General features: G+C 40.9%; 1 protein-coding gene across 1 annotated transcript; it reads left to right on the top strand.

Annotated features, from left to right (window-relative positions):
* Positions 1-1,094: 1,094 nt before the first annotated feature.
* Positions 1,095-12,744, top strand: LOC147045312 (gamma-aminobutyric acid receptor subunit rho-1-like). The gene is made up of 10 exons (XM_085931657.1): positions 1,095-1,470; positions 4,266-4,316; positions 4,686-4,792; positions 5,793-5,860; positions 5,925-6,148; positions 6,569-6,651; positions 6,851-6,991; positions 7,406-7,558; positions 9,014-9,210; positions 10,556-12,744. Exons 1-10 carry the CDS (start codon positions 1,361-1,363, stop codon positions 10,856-10,858), a joined length of 1,437 nt encoding a protein of 478 aa, XP_085787783.1. The 5' UTR covers positions 1,095-1,360; the 3' UTR covers positions 10,859-12,744.
* Positions 12,745-18,658: the final 5,914 nt, after the last annotated feature.

The raw sequence follows: 18,658 nt of genomic DNA, 5'->3' as shown, positions 1-18,658 counted from the left end.
TTTTTTAATCCAACCATCTATATGGGGAGAAAATAAACGAGAGAAATATGTCATATCTGTGGTGGCAGCGTGGGACACTTTTCAATTAGTCTATCCAGATGCATAACTATGGTCGAATGGGACAATTTCAGTGGATGATAGATCTGAAAAACTGGCACGTACTCAGAATATTTTACCCAAGCCAAAGACATTACCACCCCCCCATACCCTCATAGATGATATCTATTGAACGTGTTGCTGATAGTACGTTTGGTTCTTTTCCTCTTTGACGCAACATCAATGATTTCCAAAAACAATTAGAAATGTGGAATCGTCAGAGCACAGGACACTTTGCCACTTCACTTCCCTCCATTCATCTTAGATAATCGTGAACCCAGAGAAGCAGTGAGCGTTAAATAACAATGTTTTTTTTTTTTTTTTTGGCGTGTTCCTGAGCCAAAATGAGCCCTTTGAGGATGTTCCTTTAATATCCAATTAACTTGTGGAACATTCTAAACAGGTGTTGTTTTTCTTTTAGCATTCCACAGCGTTCTCTGTCTTTTATTTCAGACTCCCTGCTGCTTTATCTCACCTAAATGCCTTCGTTTTGGCTTTGACCTTTGTGTCGTGCAAACAATGACACCGACATCCAATTATGACAGAAACATAAATGGCATTCAGCAGCATTGTTCATTTTCTGGCACATTTTTGTCATGGTGATTAAGTGGTTTACCCAGCCGCTTCAGTTCTGAGGCTGGGGGTTCCAATCTGGGCTCCTGTGTTGAGAATGTATGATCTCGTGTGTTGTTTGAATTGTCCTTTGGCATAGTATAGAAAAAGGATGAATGTGTTTTTTGTCGTGACAGGCTCACAAGGAGTTAAATAGCCGTTCGCATGTAACTCAGGCCACCCCTCCAAAATGCCAGCCTGTGTGAGTCTGCATCTCCAAAGCGTTGACCTTACAAATGAGCACGCTGCATCATTGTGGGAATTGGTTCTTCTGGGCGGCGCAAAGTCGAGTCGAGAGCACACATCAGTGAGTGCAGCAGAGAGGCAGGCACATCCGCCGCTCGCTGCAGGGATCAAATCTGCACCATCTGACGCTCAAGGATTTATGGGTTTAGTCAAAATTGCTTTTCCCACTGTGGAGATTAAGCACCGGAGGACATAGGATGTTTTCCACCCGGGCCGTAGAATAAACCAGTTTGGCTTTGATTTGTTTTGTTTTTTGCTCCTTTTTTTCCCCCTCTCAACGTTGGAGCTCAGGCGCTGGCTGAGGGAATGCCTGAGGAAGTAGTTGGAGCCCAAGAGAGGAGCACGTTCTGACTGTCGGGAGAGAGAGAGAAAGAGAGAGAAGTCCGTTCTCCGGGGAATGTGAGCCATGCGGGTGGATACTGTGCTTGTGTTCTTCATCTTCGCCTGCCTGGCAGGCGCTGCCGGAAAGATGGCTCAGTCTCGGGGTCACAAGCTGGAGACCTTTACACAAAGCAGGTACAAACGTGGGAATGCAAAAAAGCGTGCACGCGTGTGGCTTCAGTCGCTTTTTATTGTGTGTGCTTGAAAAGGAGTTCATCAGGTTAGATTGACAGGATGTGGGGCGGCGTTTCCTGAGTCACCTGTGTGCTACCTCGCCCCTCCCGTTTGGATTTTTTTTTTTTTTTTTCATACAGCAGATTGGAGCACAAGGGAGACCTAAATCCCTACTTCTATTTATGAACCACTGACGAGTTGTTTTGCCCCACAACCGCCGCAGGCGAGCGAAACATTTCGTCACCTGGGGCTGACCATAAAAATGACAATTTAAACTTCTTGTTATCACCCAATGGTTGAAAGTCTTTAGCAAGCGTTTAGACTTTAAATGCTGAGGGGGAAATAGTCACAAATGTGATCGATATTTGCCCCTAAGTGACTTCAAAATCAATAAACCAATCCATCCGCTCATCCGTCCATTTTCTTTACTGCGTGTGTCCTAATTAAGGTTGCTGGGTAGCTGGAGTTTATCCCAGCTGACTTTGGGTAAGAGGCAGGTTACATCCCAAACTGGTTGCCAGCCAATAGCATGGCATACACGGAAAATACTTCCTCATTAATTAATTAGAGTAGCTATCAAAAGCAAAGCAGGGATGGCAAAACTGAAACCGTGCTCACTCAGTCCATCATACAATAATTCAAAACAAAACAGAGCAAGAAATAAAACATCAGAGGAATTGTAATTTAAATATAAATGCAAATGGGCTACTTTAGAATGCCCCCCCTCTCCAAAAAAAGAGAAACCTGTTAATTGAATTGTTGCAAATTTAATTATACATTCGAGACATTTGTTTTTAGCAGAGACACTGCTAAAGGATTCCGTTTCATCATTAATTTATGACTTCATTAAAAAAATAAAAGGTAGTCTATTCCTGAATTAAAAGAGTTGCTATAACTGTAGCACTGGACTGTTTTGATGGTTAAAACGAAAAAAACAATTTGTAGATACAAGCAGCCACCTCGTCCCTTTTGTGATCAGTCTCTTCTTAAATGCCTTCTTGGCTGACTCGTGGCCGCAATGAACTTGTGATTGCTTTTTTGTTCAGGATAATAAGACCATCGCAAAAGTCACAAGTCTATTGACAGCAAAGATCATCGCTCTGTATCGTATAATCCTGCCGCCTTTAGATTCTCTATCATTTGTCCAGATGTTGAGAGCTCAGTGGAGACAAACAGCTAAGCATCATCAGCCAGAACGAACACGCCTCAGGTCATTTGGGCTGCGAGTGTGCACCATTTTGTCGCTAATCATCTCACGGCTGATTGGTGGTTGTCAACTAGAACGGGGAGAACGATCATGGACGCCAACGTGATTGAAAGCAGTAATCCCTGCAAGCGTCCTTGTCGCTTTCTTCTCAAATCCGGAGTCTTACTTTTGTCTTTCGGGCAGCTATTTTGCATTGAGTTTTTTTTTCTCTTTGAAATGTATTGTTGCTTTAACCATGACACTGGTCAAAGCTAATTTTAATCAGAGATGGCTTGATGTGTGTCGAGACATATCTTTACGCTTAATTAAAAATGTCCTTACTCTTTTTCTAGCACGTCAGGTTTTCGAGATATTTTAGTTTGATCTGTAAATGCTTGCAGAAAATAAAAAAATCAGTAATAAGTATGACTAAATATATTTCCATATTAAAGATCATTATTTCACAATCAGCAGTAGAATATGCATGGTTTCACAAAAACATTGGTTTCTGACCAAAAAAAAAAAAAAAATAAAAAAAATGCAAACCACTAATCGGTGGGTGCCAAAGCGGAATGAAGTTTCTCCTTCAGATGCCGCATGTTCTGAAGTTGCGCACGTTTTTCGACTTAAGTACACAATCCTCCCTCCCCATAGTGGTAATCATCTCTTATTTCTTGTCGTCTCCCAGAAGTGTGAAATCACACAAACATGCTGCTGCTGTATTGTGGGTGTGTTGCCTGTTAGATTCCTCGTGGAGAAATCATCCCTGACGTTCACTTGTGCGATTCAAATTGAAAACATGGAGGCTCTTGGAGATTGATTAAGTAGGCCTACAACTGGGTACGCTGCGAGGTAAAGCGGAGTGCAGACAGGCAGTCGGCTGTGCTCTGATGACAGTCCGAGAGGGGATTGGAGCGTCATTTCTGCCAAGAGGATTAGGAACCAGCTGCTGGATGCAAGCAGACGAGTAGCACCCATCGGCCATGTGTGTAGCCAGCACCCATGATTTGCCCTTATTTCCTTCACCTCACTCCCATCTTGTTTTCTTTCTTTGCATCTGCTTCTGTGCCGTCGTCTTTATATTCGTCTGTGCTTGTCAGAGGGATTTGTCTCTGTCTCTCTGTCTGTCACAACATGCTCTACTCCATTAATCCATTTTGGAGGGTTTGGAAACTCATCTTTTTCTCCCTCGTGCCGCATGTGGTCTGACGAAAGCTGGTTAAGCCATGAACGTATTGAAGGCACGCCTCTGGAAGAGTGACATCAGAGAAGACATGCCTTCACTCAACTTGGAAGCAATGATGAGATGATGCCCTCTTGGCCCATGTGCGACTGATGCTGGGATTGAAGTTTACGTGATGTAATCGAGAGCTGCTTAAAGAAATGTGTGCTCTTGTAAGCCTGTTTGAATACGTAGAGTGGATAGAAAAAAAATTGACACACCCGTTCAGGTTTTTGTCAAATACAATTTTTAAAAAAATGATGACATCGGTCAAATTCACCAAAATCAAACTAAAGTCCAGTCTACTTTCTGTCACTCAAATTTTTTTTTTTTTTTTTCAATGATCAGGTCTCGAAGAGAAACGAGAATGGATGAAGATTTAGGTCACAAAACCGGAAGGTGAGGAAATCCACTATTTATTTTGGTATTGCAAGGAGGCATTTTATGTATCTTCATTTTTTTGATAGCGCTAAATGTAAACACTAGAAAAGCATTTCATTACACAGCAATAGGAATAATTATTCGCTCAATTGACTGTTAATAGAGCTGCCATATCCATGCAGACATCCACTATGGCATAACATTATTCTGCTCATTACACTGGAATGAAAACAGTAGTTCAGAGCATTTAGAGATGATGCCATCCCATCCCATCCAAAGTAATAGCAACCACATAACGAGGAACCCATTAATTGATTTCCTTCACAATAAATCAAAGTAATGTAGTCAAATGGCCCATGTCTACTTCAAATATATTTCTTTCCGCAGCCCAATCTACAAAAGAAGCCCTGACTTGACCAAATCTCTGATGACTAAATCAGAGCAGCTTCTCAGGATAGACGACCACGATTTCACCATGAGGCCGGCGTTTGGAGGTCAGCCAAGAGATGTGTTTAATGACTTTTAGCTTTGAGTAGTGCAAAATAAAAAAAAGAAATATTTATGGCTTGCTTGAAGCCGTAAGTGCTGTGCTGTCACTTACTCGGGCCAATTTGTTTTATAAGCTGAGTTTGAGTAGTTTATCAAAGCAGGTATGGCAGCTATGGCAGCCATAGCTGAGTGCTTTGTACTATCTCGTCTCTCCCAGTGCTGACTCTACTGTAGAAAGGGGATTTGAAGAGTTGTTGACTAAAATGTATTTATGGGATAAACATTCACAATCCTATGTGAATGTACACTCAGTAGTCACCTCAATGGTGAGCTCTCACAGAAGAAAATTATTCCTTTACAAAGAAAAAAATGTTCAGTTTAGATTGACACTGGAATGTGTACACAGATCTTTTTTTGTACTAAGTTGCTCCAGAGTAAGTCTCAACAGTCCAAAAAAATGTGTCATGAATTAGAAAAAGTAACATAGTAAGTAAAAGTCACATTTATTTATTTATTTATTTTCTATTTATTTATTTATTTACTTGTTTTTCTATTTATTTATTTGTTTGTTTATTTATTCCCAAAAATTCTATTGTATTTATATTGTTTATATATTTTGTGGATTCTAGCATTTCAGCTTTCAAATAAAAACTACTGTCAGCATGCAGTAGTAGTACTCATCTTATTCAAATATAAATATTATAATACAAATATTTTCCCCGCTTCACACTTCAATTGCACATCCTCTAAAAATGCAACCACAAGCTGAATTTCATCCTGCCGCTGCATCAACTTTGATCCATTATTGCGACCTAATTGTATTCGCGCACTTATCGGAGGATGATGCTGTGGAGTCTCAAAGCGGAAATAGGTCACAGGGACTCTCGAATCCCACAGCCAGACTGATTTGCGTTGACACTAAATATGTTTTGATAAGTGACAATGAAAGTGAAAGCCATCTGTGTGAACTTAGCATCACTGTGTCACTATCATTTTTTACTTCAGGTCCTCCCATTCCAGTCGGAGTAGATGTTCAAGTCGAAAGTTTGGACACCATCTCTGAAGTGGATATGGTGAGCAAAAAAAAAAACTATTGCTTAAGTCACGGGGGCAGCACTTTGACATTTTTCTTTCCAGGACTTCACCATGACACTTTATCTTCGTCACTACTGGAAGGACGAAAGACTGTCATTTCCCAGCACCAACAACCAGAGCATGACTTTTGACAGTCGACTGGTGAAGAAAATTTGGGTCCCGGATATGTTCTTTGTGCATTCCAAGCGCTCTTTCATCCATGATACCACCACCGACAATGTCATGCTGAGGGTTTATCCTGATGGCAACGTGCTGTACAGCCTCAGGTAAACGCAGCGGACGATAAACAGTTTCCTGAGATTTTACATTTAAAGGGAAAAAAAAATCCATCTCTGTCATGTTTGCAATTACCTACACACAAAAAAAATTTTTTATTCATGAACTTTTTTGTGTGAAAGGATGGTCAACTAAATAAAAACTTTCCCCCCGAATCACAGTGGGGAATGAAATTGAATGGGAAATGGAAACTGCAGTATATGAATAAATAAAAGTTGAAGGTTGCTACTGCAAGGGAAGGGCACATTGAATCCATCATTGTGTAAAAACTATAATCACAATATGAGACAAATGTGATATTGTTCAGTTAAACACAATGTGGAGCGACCTCATTTGGAATCATTAAAAAAAAAAATAATAATAATAAAGGGAAGACTTTTGCTCAGTATATAAATATCTTTTTCTTGTAGGGTCACGGTTACCGCCATGTGTAACATGGACCTCAGCCGCTTCCCTTTGGATACCCAGACGTGCTCTCTGGAGATCGAAAGCTGTGAGCAGATTCATCATCGCATCTTTCACATCTTGACAACAACCTCCCAAAGGCTATGCCCACATGAAAAAGAAAAAAAAACCTTTTTAGTTTGTGTTCTGCGGCATCTGATGCCGCCAGACAAAGTGCACAAAAGAAATGTTGATCTAAATGAACGCAGGGTCGATGCTTTCAATTTCTTGCCTGCCCCTTTCCACAGATGCGTACACGGACGACGACTTGATGCTTTACTGGAAGAAAGGCAACGAATCCCTCAACACGGATGACAGAATATCCCTTTCCCAGTTCCTCATCCAGAAATTTCACACCACCACCAAACTGGCTTTCTACAGCAGCACAGGTACCTAATCTCCTTCCTGTGTGTTCAAGTATCCACATGAGAATTCCAGTTCACCTCGTTTAGCTTTCAAAGTCTCTCCTACACTGATCCCCAAGTGTGGGAGAATATTTAAAAACAAATTCCAGCTGGATGAAAACAGTGCAAGCAACAACTATTTAAATTTCACAGATTGAATGAATCAAATGACTTCGAACAACTTGTGCGGCGCTTTGAAGGCCCTGCGGCATTTTTTTTCCGGGCGCTCATCATTTGCCTGCTCACAAGAGCCTCTGAAGTGTTAAAAGGATTTTACGCGCTATCTTCCCTTGCCAGAAATAGCATGAACCTTTCCTTTAGGAGGTTTCATGTCCTATCAACTGCTTGTACACATCATTGTATGTGTGATTGTGTGTGTGTTTGGTTTGTCCTTCACAGGCTGGTACAACCGCTTATACATCCACTTCACCCTGCGTCGCCACATTTTCTTCTTCCTGCTGCAGACCTATTTCCCCGCTACGCTCATGGTCATGTTGTCCTGGGTATCCTTCTGGATCGACCGCAGGGCAGTACCCGCTAGAGTACCCCTAGGTAAGCCCCGCCCCCTTTGAGTTTCTCATCATTTTCTACCCATTATACAGCCATAATGTTCACATGGGAAGACTGAAAGAAAAATGTGCCTATGGCAGTCCTTAGCAGCCTTGATCCACACAAAATACTTTTTTCTTGCTCATTCAGATTTAATTAACACATTAACGGCGTAATAGAAACTGTAATGACAATTAGAGATTGCAATTCCCTTACAAATTGGCACGAGATGCTCTTTCTGACTAAGGGGAAATGAAAAGAAGAAAGCAATGCACGACTTGCACACCACAGTACATCAAATTGTATCATAGCAATCAGTAGATACCAAATCAAATATGCTCCTCTAATCTGATCATCTAGGTTCTATTAGACTTCTCCAATGCTATCTCTTACCGTACTGGCAGTTCCTGAAAGGCCATTGTGGACCTAACAAAAAAGCGAATTCTTCTATATTTGTTCAGGTTTTAGATCGATGTTCTCTCAAGGACGCTGGCTGTCAAATTTCCACACCAAAGCTCCTACTTGAAAACACTCTTAGCTTTCCAAGCACCATAATGAGCGACATTAAAATACAGTTGCGTAATCGAACCATAATTTTCATCAAAAACAAGGTACAGCTAATATTCCAAAAATGAGCTTTTTGTGACCCACTGCAGCATTATGCAAATTTTGAACACTGCGCTGACAAATTGAAAAACAAAAAAATGCACCAAAACATTCATTCACAGGTGTCTAGTCTTTAAAAAATGTCTTTTTTTTTTTTTTTTTAATTAAAGCCAGACCTATAACTGGGGTTACATGGGTTATTTGACATTAGACTACACACTATTATTTTTAATGAGGTAGTACAATTTATATAATCTGGACTCCTGTTTCCATGGCACCGTTTTATTAATCAGAATAACGCTACCCAGAGGAGTAGTGGAGGAAGTTCCCATTGCTCCCGACATGTCGTTTTTCTTTAGACAGCAAACGAGTTGCGACTCAATCAACAGGATCGTTTCCAAGTCACGTCCTCCAAGTTCTCTACTCTCAATTGCTTCAAAACAGAATTAAACAAACAATCGAATAACTATCAGGCCTCTTTGTAATATAAACAGGTTCATTTATCAAGTTGAGAAAGAAGAAAACACTTAGTATTCATGTGCGTAGTGAATTTAAAAAAATAAACTTTTTTTTGGGAATACATGTTTTTCTCCTTTAGCGTCACACATAAAAAGCTGTTTATTTCTAAATGTGACAATCTCAAGCCAAAGGCCCTCCACGGCGGACAGCTGCAGGCAATCTGTGTCCTACATGTTTACTTCTTGTCTGACCTTGCTTTGGAGCACAATCGTGCAAATAATCGTGTCTCACGCCGTTCTGTACCGTTTTCTATTTTTGTGTTTGATTTAACATGGTCTTGTAACTAGACTGAGGGATTTTTTTTTTTTTTGGTGTGTGTGTTTCTCATGGTAGGTATCACCACTGTGCTCACCATGTCCACCATCATCACCGGGGTCAACGCCTCTATGCCGCGAGTGTCCTACATTAAGGCGGTGGACATTTACTTATGGGTCAGCTTTGTCTTTGTCTTCCTGTCGGTGATCGAGTACGCCGCCGTCAATTACCTCTCCACAGTTCAGGAGAGGAAAGAGAGGAAGCTGAGGGAGAGAGTAAGTAATACTCTTTTCACCGTTTGAATTTTTAATGGCGCTTTTAACCTGCACGATGTTGAAAAATGCACTTTCGCATCGTCTCCCGCAACGATTGTCAGTTGCACTGCATTTGAGCAAACAAATTACCCAAGGAAGATTAAAATACTTATATTATCATTGCGTTTAAAGGCCTCGTCTAACAACGGTGGTGCCGAGGGGCGATTTATTTAATCCAACAAGGATAAAATTGTTTCACTTTTAAATCAATGTACTTTTATTTGCGGAACACATGAATAAATACTCTTGCTGCCTGGAGGAGGTTTTGCTATTCCACTGGGTGCAAAAGACCGAGACCAAGAAGAGAATATATAAATATGAAACAGATATTTGGATGAAGCAAAGTCAAATCCCAAGTCATATTTTCCATCTTAAATAGCCTCTGTGACTGGTGAAAATACAAACTAAACCCCACATTACATTTCAAACAGTTCTAAATTGGCACAAGAAAGAAAGATTAATATAATGTATGCATTTTCCCACTGGGAAATAATTGAAGCCTTTATTAGTTGTGCTGGTAGTTTTAAAAGTAATTGTTGACTGTTATAAAAGTGTATGAGGATGTAACCCAAGGGATATCATTAAATTAAAGTAAAATAGAATAAAACTACTCGCTCTTTGATGAGGTGGAGTAAGGATTTCTCTGGCTGACTCAATACATTGTGCTAATTTGTGGTAAAGCTCACATGTGATCTTATAATGAAGATGTCCACCATAAAAAAAAGGAAAGGATGGATATGCCATATTAAAAGGCAGGTCTAAAATTACTACGGGCAAATCTAGTGTGGACGTTCATTTGAAAGACATATTTTTGAAATTGTATCAGTTTAAGTTTCCTTCAGTTTTTTTATCTATGTACTGAAATCATGAAATTCTCTTAAGGGATTGAGTCGTTTGAGTCTGCCATCCAAAATAATCCACTTTACATTATTTACTACAGTTTGAAAACTAATTAAAGCCAAGAGTACCAATTCAACAAATCGTCCGATAAGCATCGTGAAGGGAATTGTAAGGCGGCACACGCGAGAATGAATAATATATGATGTTAATTTGCAGTGACTATTTTCTACATTGCATCAGTGTAAGCCTCTCTCGGGGCCATGGCCAATCAATGCAGGCCTGGAGCTCAACCATTCTATAATATTTCATCTGGCAAATGTGAGGGCATATGGAGCCAAAATCGCCCACATTACCACCGGGAAAGATTTACAGCACAAACAGGATTTCTTAAATATCAGAGGTTATTTATAGCTTTTAGGAGATCAACAAACTAGTAAACTTTTTTTTTTTTGAAAAAATTTCCTAGCTGCCCTGCACTTGCGGCATCGGGAACCCGGACGACATGATGATCGACCCCCAGATCACCGGATACGGCTCCATGGACATCAACACCACGGGGAACTACGGCATGCCGGAGAATGGCGGGCACCAAGATCGAATTCTGGCTCAGGTGGCCCTGAACGATCCACAGCTCACAGGCCAGGTCAAGGCCTCCAGGGGCTACGTGAACATATGGATCGACACACACGCCATAGACAAATACTCCCGGGTGGTCTTTCCCGGAGCTTACATCCTCTTTAACATCATCTACTGGTCCATCTACTCGTAAGGTGTACGCACGAGGAGGAATGTGCGCTGTAGTGCGCTAAGCTGAGAAGAACTGATATGTAAGGACTTAGTGGAAACGCTATCGGGAACGAGGACCGTCGCCTTCTCAACAGAAGCCTCTTAAGACTGGTGACTTGCACTGATTCTGCTCCAAATGTGTGTGTGTGTGCGCGCGTATGTGTATCTGTGTGTCATGCAGTGACTATCGTGGCGTGCATAGAAAGACGTTTGCTGTCGCTCAATATACCGCCTGCTATGAGAGGCGAAAGCAGCACTTTTTCACTCCTTGAAGGATGAAACCACCGCACAAATATGTTTCTTATATATAAGTATTAACTGTTTGGGAGCTTTTTATTTTCATCATAGTCGCTCTGAGGTGTTTTTGCATCAGATGATGTGAAGGGCCTCTTGCTTATTCGCCTTTTTGGGGGCCTCAACATGTCACAAATGTGTGTATGCTGGTGAAAATTGATGTCTTTTAGGGGTTCTCAGCATGACAGCCTGCCACGAGAATGAAATAATAGAAAAAAACGGTCTCCAATTGCAACAGAGCAAACCCAAATCCCCACATCAAAAAAAAAAAAAAAAGCTATCTTCTGCTGAATTCCATCCATCCATTTTCTATAGTGCATGAATACATTCGGGTGAGCTGAAGTCTGTCCCAGCTGACTTTAGACTTCTGGATTGGTTGTCAGTTAATTGTGTGGCACGTATATGGATAATCCACCATTCACATTCCCACCTATGGACAATATCGTCTGCTTGCATGTTTCTGGAGGAAGCATGGGAACGACACACAGGAATTCCTGAGCCGAAATTCAAACACTTGTCAACTAACCATCAAACTCTATGGATCTTTTGGGGGATTCACAATGAAAAATAGATGTGAGGCCCTGTTTATCATTGCTTGTTGCTTCATTTTCTCTTTAGAATTGCATGGCAGGTACAATCAACTACTCTTGCGAGACATCTTTTGGTCCACGCGCCGTAGGTTGCCCACCCCTGAGGAGATCATTGAAAGACACTGCATCAACTCTATTTTCACACTTGCCAATTAGTCACACAACTCTAAACCTCCTCAAGACAATCAGCACGTGAACTATGACTCGATGTACGTTTCCTTGTGTGACTTTCGTATCAGTGCTGTGAAGCTACCGCATTGCATCTTTGTGATTGGACAATGGTTTGTTATAAATTAAAAAAAATTAAAAAAAGACAAAAGAAAAAAAAAAAGCACTGGCTGATGTACCTTATCATTAAAATGACTATTTCTTCATTATTGATACCAGCACAGCTAAAAATACGGCACCACGATGACATTACCAAGAAATGGACATGATCCCTCTGAAATTGATAAAAAGATGAGAATAAAACTGGTCAGGGATGCTGCCAGTACACTAAAAGCAATTGAATTTGCCGCAGTCATTTCTACCCAATAGTGGCTGTTAGATTCGGGTGCCAACAATCTCCCGTTATCGTCATAGTAGGTTTGGCATGCTTCATGATAAATTTCAATACTCGCTTTCTAGGCGATGACCTTCGAGTTTGAATTCATAAGTGAAAAGCATACTCGAGTGACTCGGCCACTGAATAATTTTCAATGTCATTGCCTTCAAGTACAAAAGTGTGGGATGAGAAGCACCGTTCCTGAATAAAAACCATTAAATGAGGAGGCTTGCTCAAATATTTCCAAAGTTTTATGAAGGTAAGGAATCCAACATGCAGTTGAATATCTGTTCTTGATAAGCAGAGAACAAACATGAAAGCAGAAAAACATAAGAAGCAAGCGAATGTGCTGCAGTCTCTGAAAATAGACAGTTTTATTTAAAACTGTTAAATGGCCGCTTTGAGTTCTCTTGATAAAAAGGCTTTTATACCTGAACAATAAAGGCCATGTTTTTGTGAAACCTTTTAAATGAAGCAAAAAGCTCCTTTTGCGTCATTTGGATTCCATTGCAGTGGTAAATAAAAGGAAAATTGTAAAACCTCTTGACTTTTACTTCCTTTGCATAAAACTGCTTCAAATATTTTGTAGTGAGCTGTTATGTTTTGAGATCTCGCCAGTTCTTTTGCAAAATCCTCTCTCACTTGGGTTCAGCAGATGCGGGCTGCACATCTACAGCTGTCATGGCCAGAGCCTTGGCCACCCTCAGGGTGTACATCTGGCCTGGCAAAGACACAGCTGACGTGAAGGAAGGGATGGCATCTAATGGACATTAAGTAAACAGGCAAACAACATGGCTAAAGCAAGAATTATTATACCACCTGCTGCTCTGGCGTACTCCTTGGTGTGATTAAACGTATCTGTGCCAATGTAGAAGAAGGGACGGATTGCCTGGTACCATGAACGTTGCCAAAGTCTGAGGTAGGACAAATGTGTGCATTCACTCATGTCTATCCACAGTGTGGAGGTGGATTAATCGTGTCTTGATGTAGTTGAGGCAAAGTGGAGTGCACGACATGGCTCCAAGCAGCTGAGGCCATGTTGTTTCAGCTCCACTACTTGGATATGAAGCAGTCATTCTTTAAAGTGTGGTATGCGTACAATATGCAGGCTCCCTGTAGTGATGCACAAAAGTATTGCTGAATTAAATGTTTCAACTGCATTATGCCTTAAACTCTTATTTTAATTCAATACAGTTTAAGTACATTTTTAAGTACCAAATTATTCATTATTTTTATATTATTCTTGAAAGTATAATACTTTCCATGGTATTATCCGCTATTATATATGTATATTTAAATATATTATTTACAATTTTAATATTTTAATCATTTACGCAATATTTGTTTTCACCTGAAATAATTTACAATAATTGATCCGTTGAAGGTGAATTCTTCTTATCATTCAAGAAGAGACTACAGCAGCAAAAAAATGAAACCACTGCATTAGTAAGGCGCGCGAACGTGTAACCCTAACATTACAGTCTGTTTATTTTCGGTGTACCCTGAGGGATTTACTACAGCTGCATGCGGTCTCTTCTCTCAAATATTTCTGTTTGAATTGTACGTGTGGAGAATGTAAAACACAGCAGGAGTGAGGAAGAATGGGCTCTATTGGGAGGCTAGCTTCTTCTTTAGAGTTCAATCATGAGATGACAGTCGAGGTTTCCGTGGCAACAATTGAGGAACATTCTTGGACGGTGATGGAAGGACTTCTCTTTGAGCATATTAATATAGTGAATGCAGAACACTCGAGCTAACTCTGTGTTTTATATTTCTGGACGTGTGAAAGTAGTTGAATGTAACAACTGTCAAAGCCAGACAAATAAAAATGTTCAAGAAGTGCAGGAACCCATCCAGAGCATATTTTCAGGATGAGCCCAAATGTCCTGACTCAAACCGCAGATCGTTCTTGTGACCGTCTATGGACGTCTGTTGTCTGAATATGAATATGAAACACGTGCCTCACATCTTCAAAAACACTGCCTTAGTGGGCTAAAAATTGCAGACAAGTGGTGAATCGAGAAAAGTTCTTGAAGTCGAGAAAGAGAAACTCCCACTACAACATTTGGGAAAGTGCCAAGGTTTTTGTTCAGCTTTCCCAAACAACTTGGCCTCAGGGAATGATTGTATTCTTCCCTTGACAGACTCATTTATTAAGTATTGTGGAAATTGGTGGCTCTTTCCAAAAGCACAAAAGTAGAAAACAAGCAGAGGCAGACCTTGGCCGAGGTGATAACTGACAATTTCGATCTAGTCGGTGGTGCATGCACAGGTGTGTTTTGTTTAACACGTTTGAAGAAATGAAAGTGTAAATGTGCAGGTTGCTCTTATGTTTTAATATTAGACAATGATAAAATATTTTCTTCCTCTTGCATGACTGCTACAAATGCTCAAATGGAAAAACTGTCATACGGTATATGTCTACAGTTGAACCTTGTAATGGTTTAAATCAATTTACATGATTTCCTGCAAATTATACAATCAAAGAATCCAAACATTTTCTTGGATGAAAAAATATTCCTATTTTGGTAACAATAGAAAGCATTGAGAAATGGTGGCCCTATAACACACTACCTTTGGAAGTTCTAGTATAAAAATGTCATTGAAATATTAATTAGGGTATAATAATTTTGAAAATCTATTTATTATTTACTATCATCTATTCATTATTCATTCTCGTGGTAAGGTAAAGGAGGATCTGAATATTGCTACAGTGATGTACATGTGATGATGTGCATGAGTTCAATAAAAATGTGTAAATATTTTGTTCTTATTTAAAATGGCATTTTTGTTATGGATCTGAATACAGAGTGTGTTGTTCTTTGCGGGCCTCCAGTAAAAGTGTAGAAAAATAGTGCGGTGCTTCATCATTTAAATTGCCCATCCTTTAGTAAATAAAATGTTCTCTGAAGCATGTGGCCCCATCTGCTGGTGTACTGTGTAAGCTTTCTCATTATAAGCACTGTAACCTATGGAATATTCAACAATTTATCTCCCAATTTCATCCTTAATGGAACATCATTTGGAAACAATCCAAAAACCAAATTCACCATGATAGTTATCAATGACGAAAGTCCACCTAACAGGACAACTGCCAATGTTTGCATGCCGATGTAGGAAACGATGCGCCGCCATTGTTTTAAAAAGGTCAGAGGGAGGTCGCACACGTGATCGGACATGATGACAGGCATGCAAGCCAGGGTGGATCCAACCCACTGGCCATCACTGTGGAAGCACGCTAGAGGGACCCAGACCTCCTTTGTGAAATGGCAGTGAACGTGGATTTGTATGCATACAGATATACATCGTGCTGCAAATGGAACATGCAAATGAGTTGCTGATCCGGAACGAGGTCAATGGAATTAATAAAGACACAACCCGGTGCGTGGGAGTGAGCAAGTGCACTGCGTGTTTGTGTGTGTGCAGGGGGTTAATTGGGAGCGGCTGTCATTCACAAAGGGGGGGACATGTTGAACAGCACTCAGTGAGTCGGCCGTTTGACGTGACCTGTCCGTCAGCGAGGTTTTATGCACCACTGACTATGTCCGTCACTCTCTATTGTGCATTAATTAAATGACATGGAAGGGAATGGGAGTGAGGGGATGGGGTGAGGTGAGGTGGGGGGGAAACCATGAGTCACACCATTGTTTTGGCGGAAGGTTTGCCCAATGGGAAAATGGGCTTGATTACAGATGATTCATTTGTCAGGGGTTGACAAAGATACTCATATACACACACACACACATATACATATATCATTTATTTGTATATTTTATTTTTATTTTATATTTTATTTATATATATTTTTTAATTTTACATTTATATATAATGGGGTTTTTTTTTTCAAGAAACAGTTAACGTCCATTTTGTTCCAAAAGACAGAAAGCTGACAAGATGTTGAGTGATTTTAAACATGACGGTTCTGCCCTGCTGAAGGAAGCTGACACCGTGTCACTTTGAGTCTCCTGTCAGCATCTCACGCTTGGAAAGGGGTACCCTACAAAAATGCATTTCCAATTGCACCCCGAGGTATATGCACGTGTGTGCATGTGTGCCATTGCTGTCTTTGGCATCACATCAGTGCACGCTTGTGTTTTTTGAGCTAGAATATATTAACACCTCGTTCTACATCTTCAGGGGATGAAGTTTGGGAGGGGGGGTGGTCATACTGCGTGAATATTTTCTATTGAAGCATTTCAGTCTCAACTGAATGAAATGATTTGATATGGCTGCAACAGATTCAGAAAAGCTCCACCCTTTCCCATTCAGCATTGTTTCTTTCTGTCTTGTAAGACTTGGTAATTTGCCAAACAAAATCATGATGCCCTGTGTGGTTAAAGTCATTACAATGGAGAGAAAGAGCAAGAGTGGCATTGCCTGGACTTGTAGATTTGGTTAAGGACAATCACCATGCAGCTCAAGCTCACATTGTTGGAAAGCAGCAATTGTCTCTAAAATAAGAAAACCTCGAGTAGCAGAGCAGCCTTACAGGAGATGAACCCTTCCTTTGTTTGACAACCGTGGCAAGGATGCTGTCTGCTCCAATAACATCAACCTTATCATGCAAGCGTGAGAAGGAGGAGGAAAGCCAAGTGTGGTAAGCAGAGTTGACGTTTACCTCAGAGAGAAAATGCACTCTTGGAAGTGCTTGTAGTTTGCAGTGTACAAATCCCGAGAAACCTTTTGAATAATTTTTCATTCGCACGGAAGAACCAACATCACCCACAATAAACATTATCAGTGATTCCGTACCGATTGTGTACAAGTGACAATGACAAATTCTCGCAAGAAAATCACCTCAATCAAATGTCAACAGATAAGACATAAAGTGAATCTTGTATACAATAACACTCATTAAAACGTCAATGCAAATTGAATTGCATGTTGACTGTGTTTGCTAATGATAATTAAAAAAAATTGACACGACGATGAATCAGTGTCGCTGGGTCTTCCACACTGAGAGGAAGAAAGTCAGGGGTGTTAATTGGGAGCAGGAACTCGTGGGTGTCTCCCTTGGGCCTCACTGTTTATCTGCTAATGTGATTGCCACAAATTCACAGCTCCTCCCGAATGAATAATGACAAACATGTTCTGTATTCCTTCCCAGCTACGACTGATGGGAACGATTACAAGAGCCACTCGGTTGGAATGAAGGCAGTTGTGGTGCTTATTGTCTTTTAATGGGTTGCTATGTTGGGGGAGAAATTGAGACGTGTTCATTTAAAGCACAAGTGGCTAGCAGTTCTCCGCCAAACCCGTTCATTTGTGGCCTTTGGATCGCTTCAAAGAGGTCAACTAGCGCCAGAGAACAGATCGTGTCTGACTCGGAAGGCTCCACTGCATTCTAATGACGATATCCAAAAATCTAAACCCAGACTCCCAAAGCTCATAAACATCACAAAAGTAGCAGAAACAGCATCACTTCCACATTCATGCTCCTTGCTCGCATAAAATCAAAGCGAGATTTCTACCACAACGCTTCGGGGAGTCAGAAAGTCGAGAATAATCTGAGAACAAATACATACTGCATTGTGATTTTGAAGAGAACAGGTGTTGCAGCGTGACATGCCATTAATCAATCAGGACTTAACAATGCACTTCTGACTCTGCTGGTCATGGCCCTTTGACCTGATGACAATCTGACAGCGGGGGGGGGGGGGTTTGAACCTGTGCAAAGACAAAGCTGAGGCGCACTAATGAGCTGACGTCTAACCTGGAAACATGGCGTGTTGCACAGCGATGATGTCTGCACGACACAGAGCCCCCCCCCCCCAAAAAAAGCAATATAATTTGGAGTACAACAACAACAAAATTATTTCAATGTACATCTTATGGCTCGAACTATGTTTGAAAGTCCATTCATTAAAAAAAAAGAATTTGATAGAATTTCTTGTCTGCAGAGTTTCAAGACAGGCACACACGGACGCATACTGTGCGTACGCAATGAAGAAAGCAGAAAAATATTCATAACAGTGTCAGGCTGGAATGTGAGGAGCGAAGATAAGAAGTCGTTTCCTCGCGTTGTGATGAGCTGTAATACGGGGCTGAGGCCACAAGGGATAATATCTACCGATTGAAGTTTAGGGCACGTACGAGACGGCCTGTCGTCAGTCATGCCCCAAGCTGAGAAGTGATAAGAAGTGTGTGGATTTGATGAAAAGGTGTGTGTGTGTGTGTGTGTGTGTGTGTGTGTGTGTGTGTGTGTGTGTGTGTGTGTGTGTGTGTGTGTGTGTGTGTGTGTGTGTGTGTGTGTGTGTGTGTGTGTGTGTGTGTGTGTGTTAGTACAGGAATCCACACACTTTGCCAATTTTCTCTCGATGGCTGGCAGCCCGCGGCCTATAGAGATGCAGCCATC

The sequence above is a fragment of the Syngnathus leptorhynchus genome, chromosome 15, assembly GCF_054491065.1.
Source record: "Syngnathus leptorhynchus isolate UIUO chromosome 15, UIUO_Slep, whole genome shotgun sequence".
In the NCBI taxonomy this organism is placed as follows: Eukaryota; Metazoa; Chordata; class Actinopteri; order Syngnathiformes; family Syngnathidae; genus Syngnathus; species Syngnathus leptorhynchus.
This window is presented reverse-complemented; position numbering and strand designations above follow the sequence as displayed.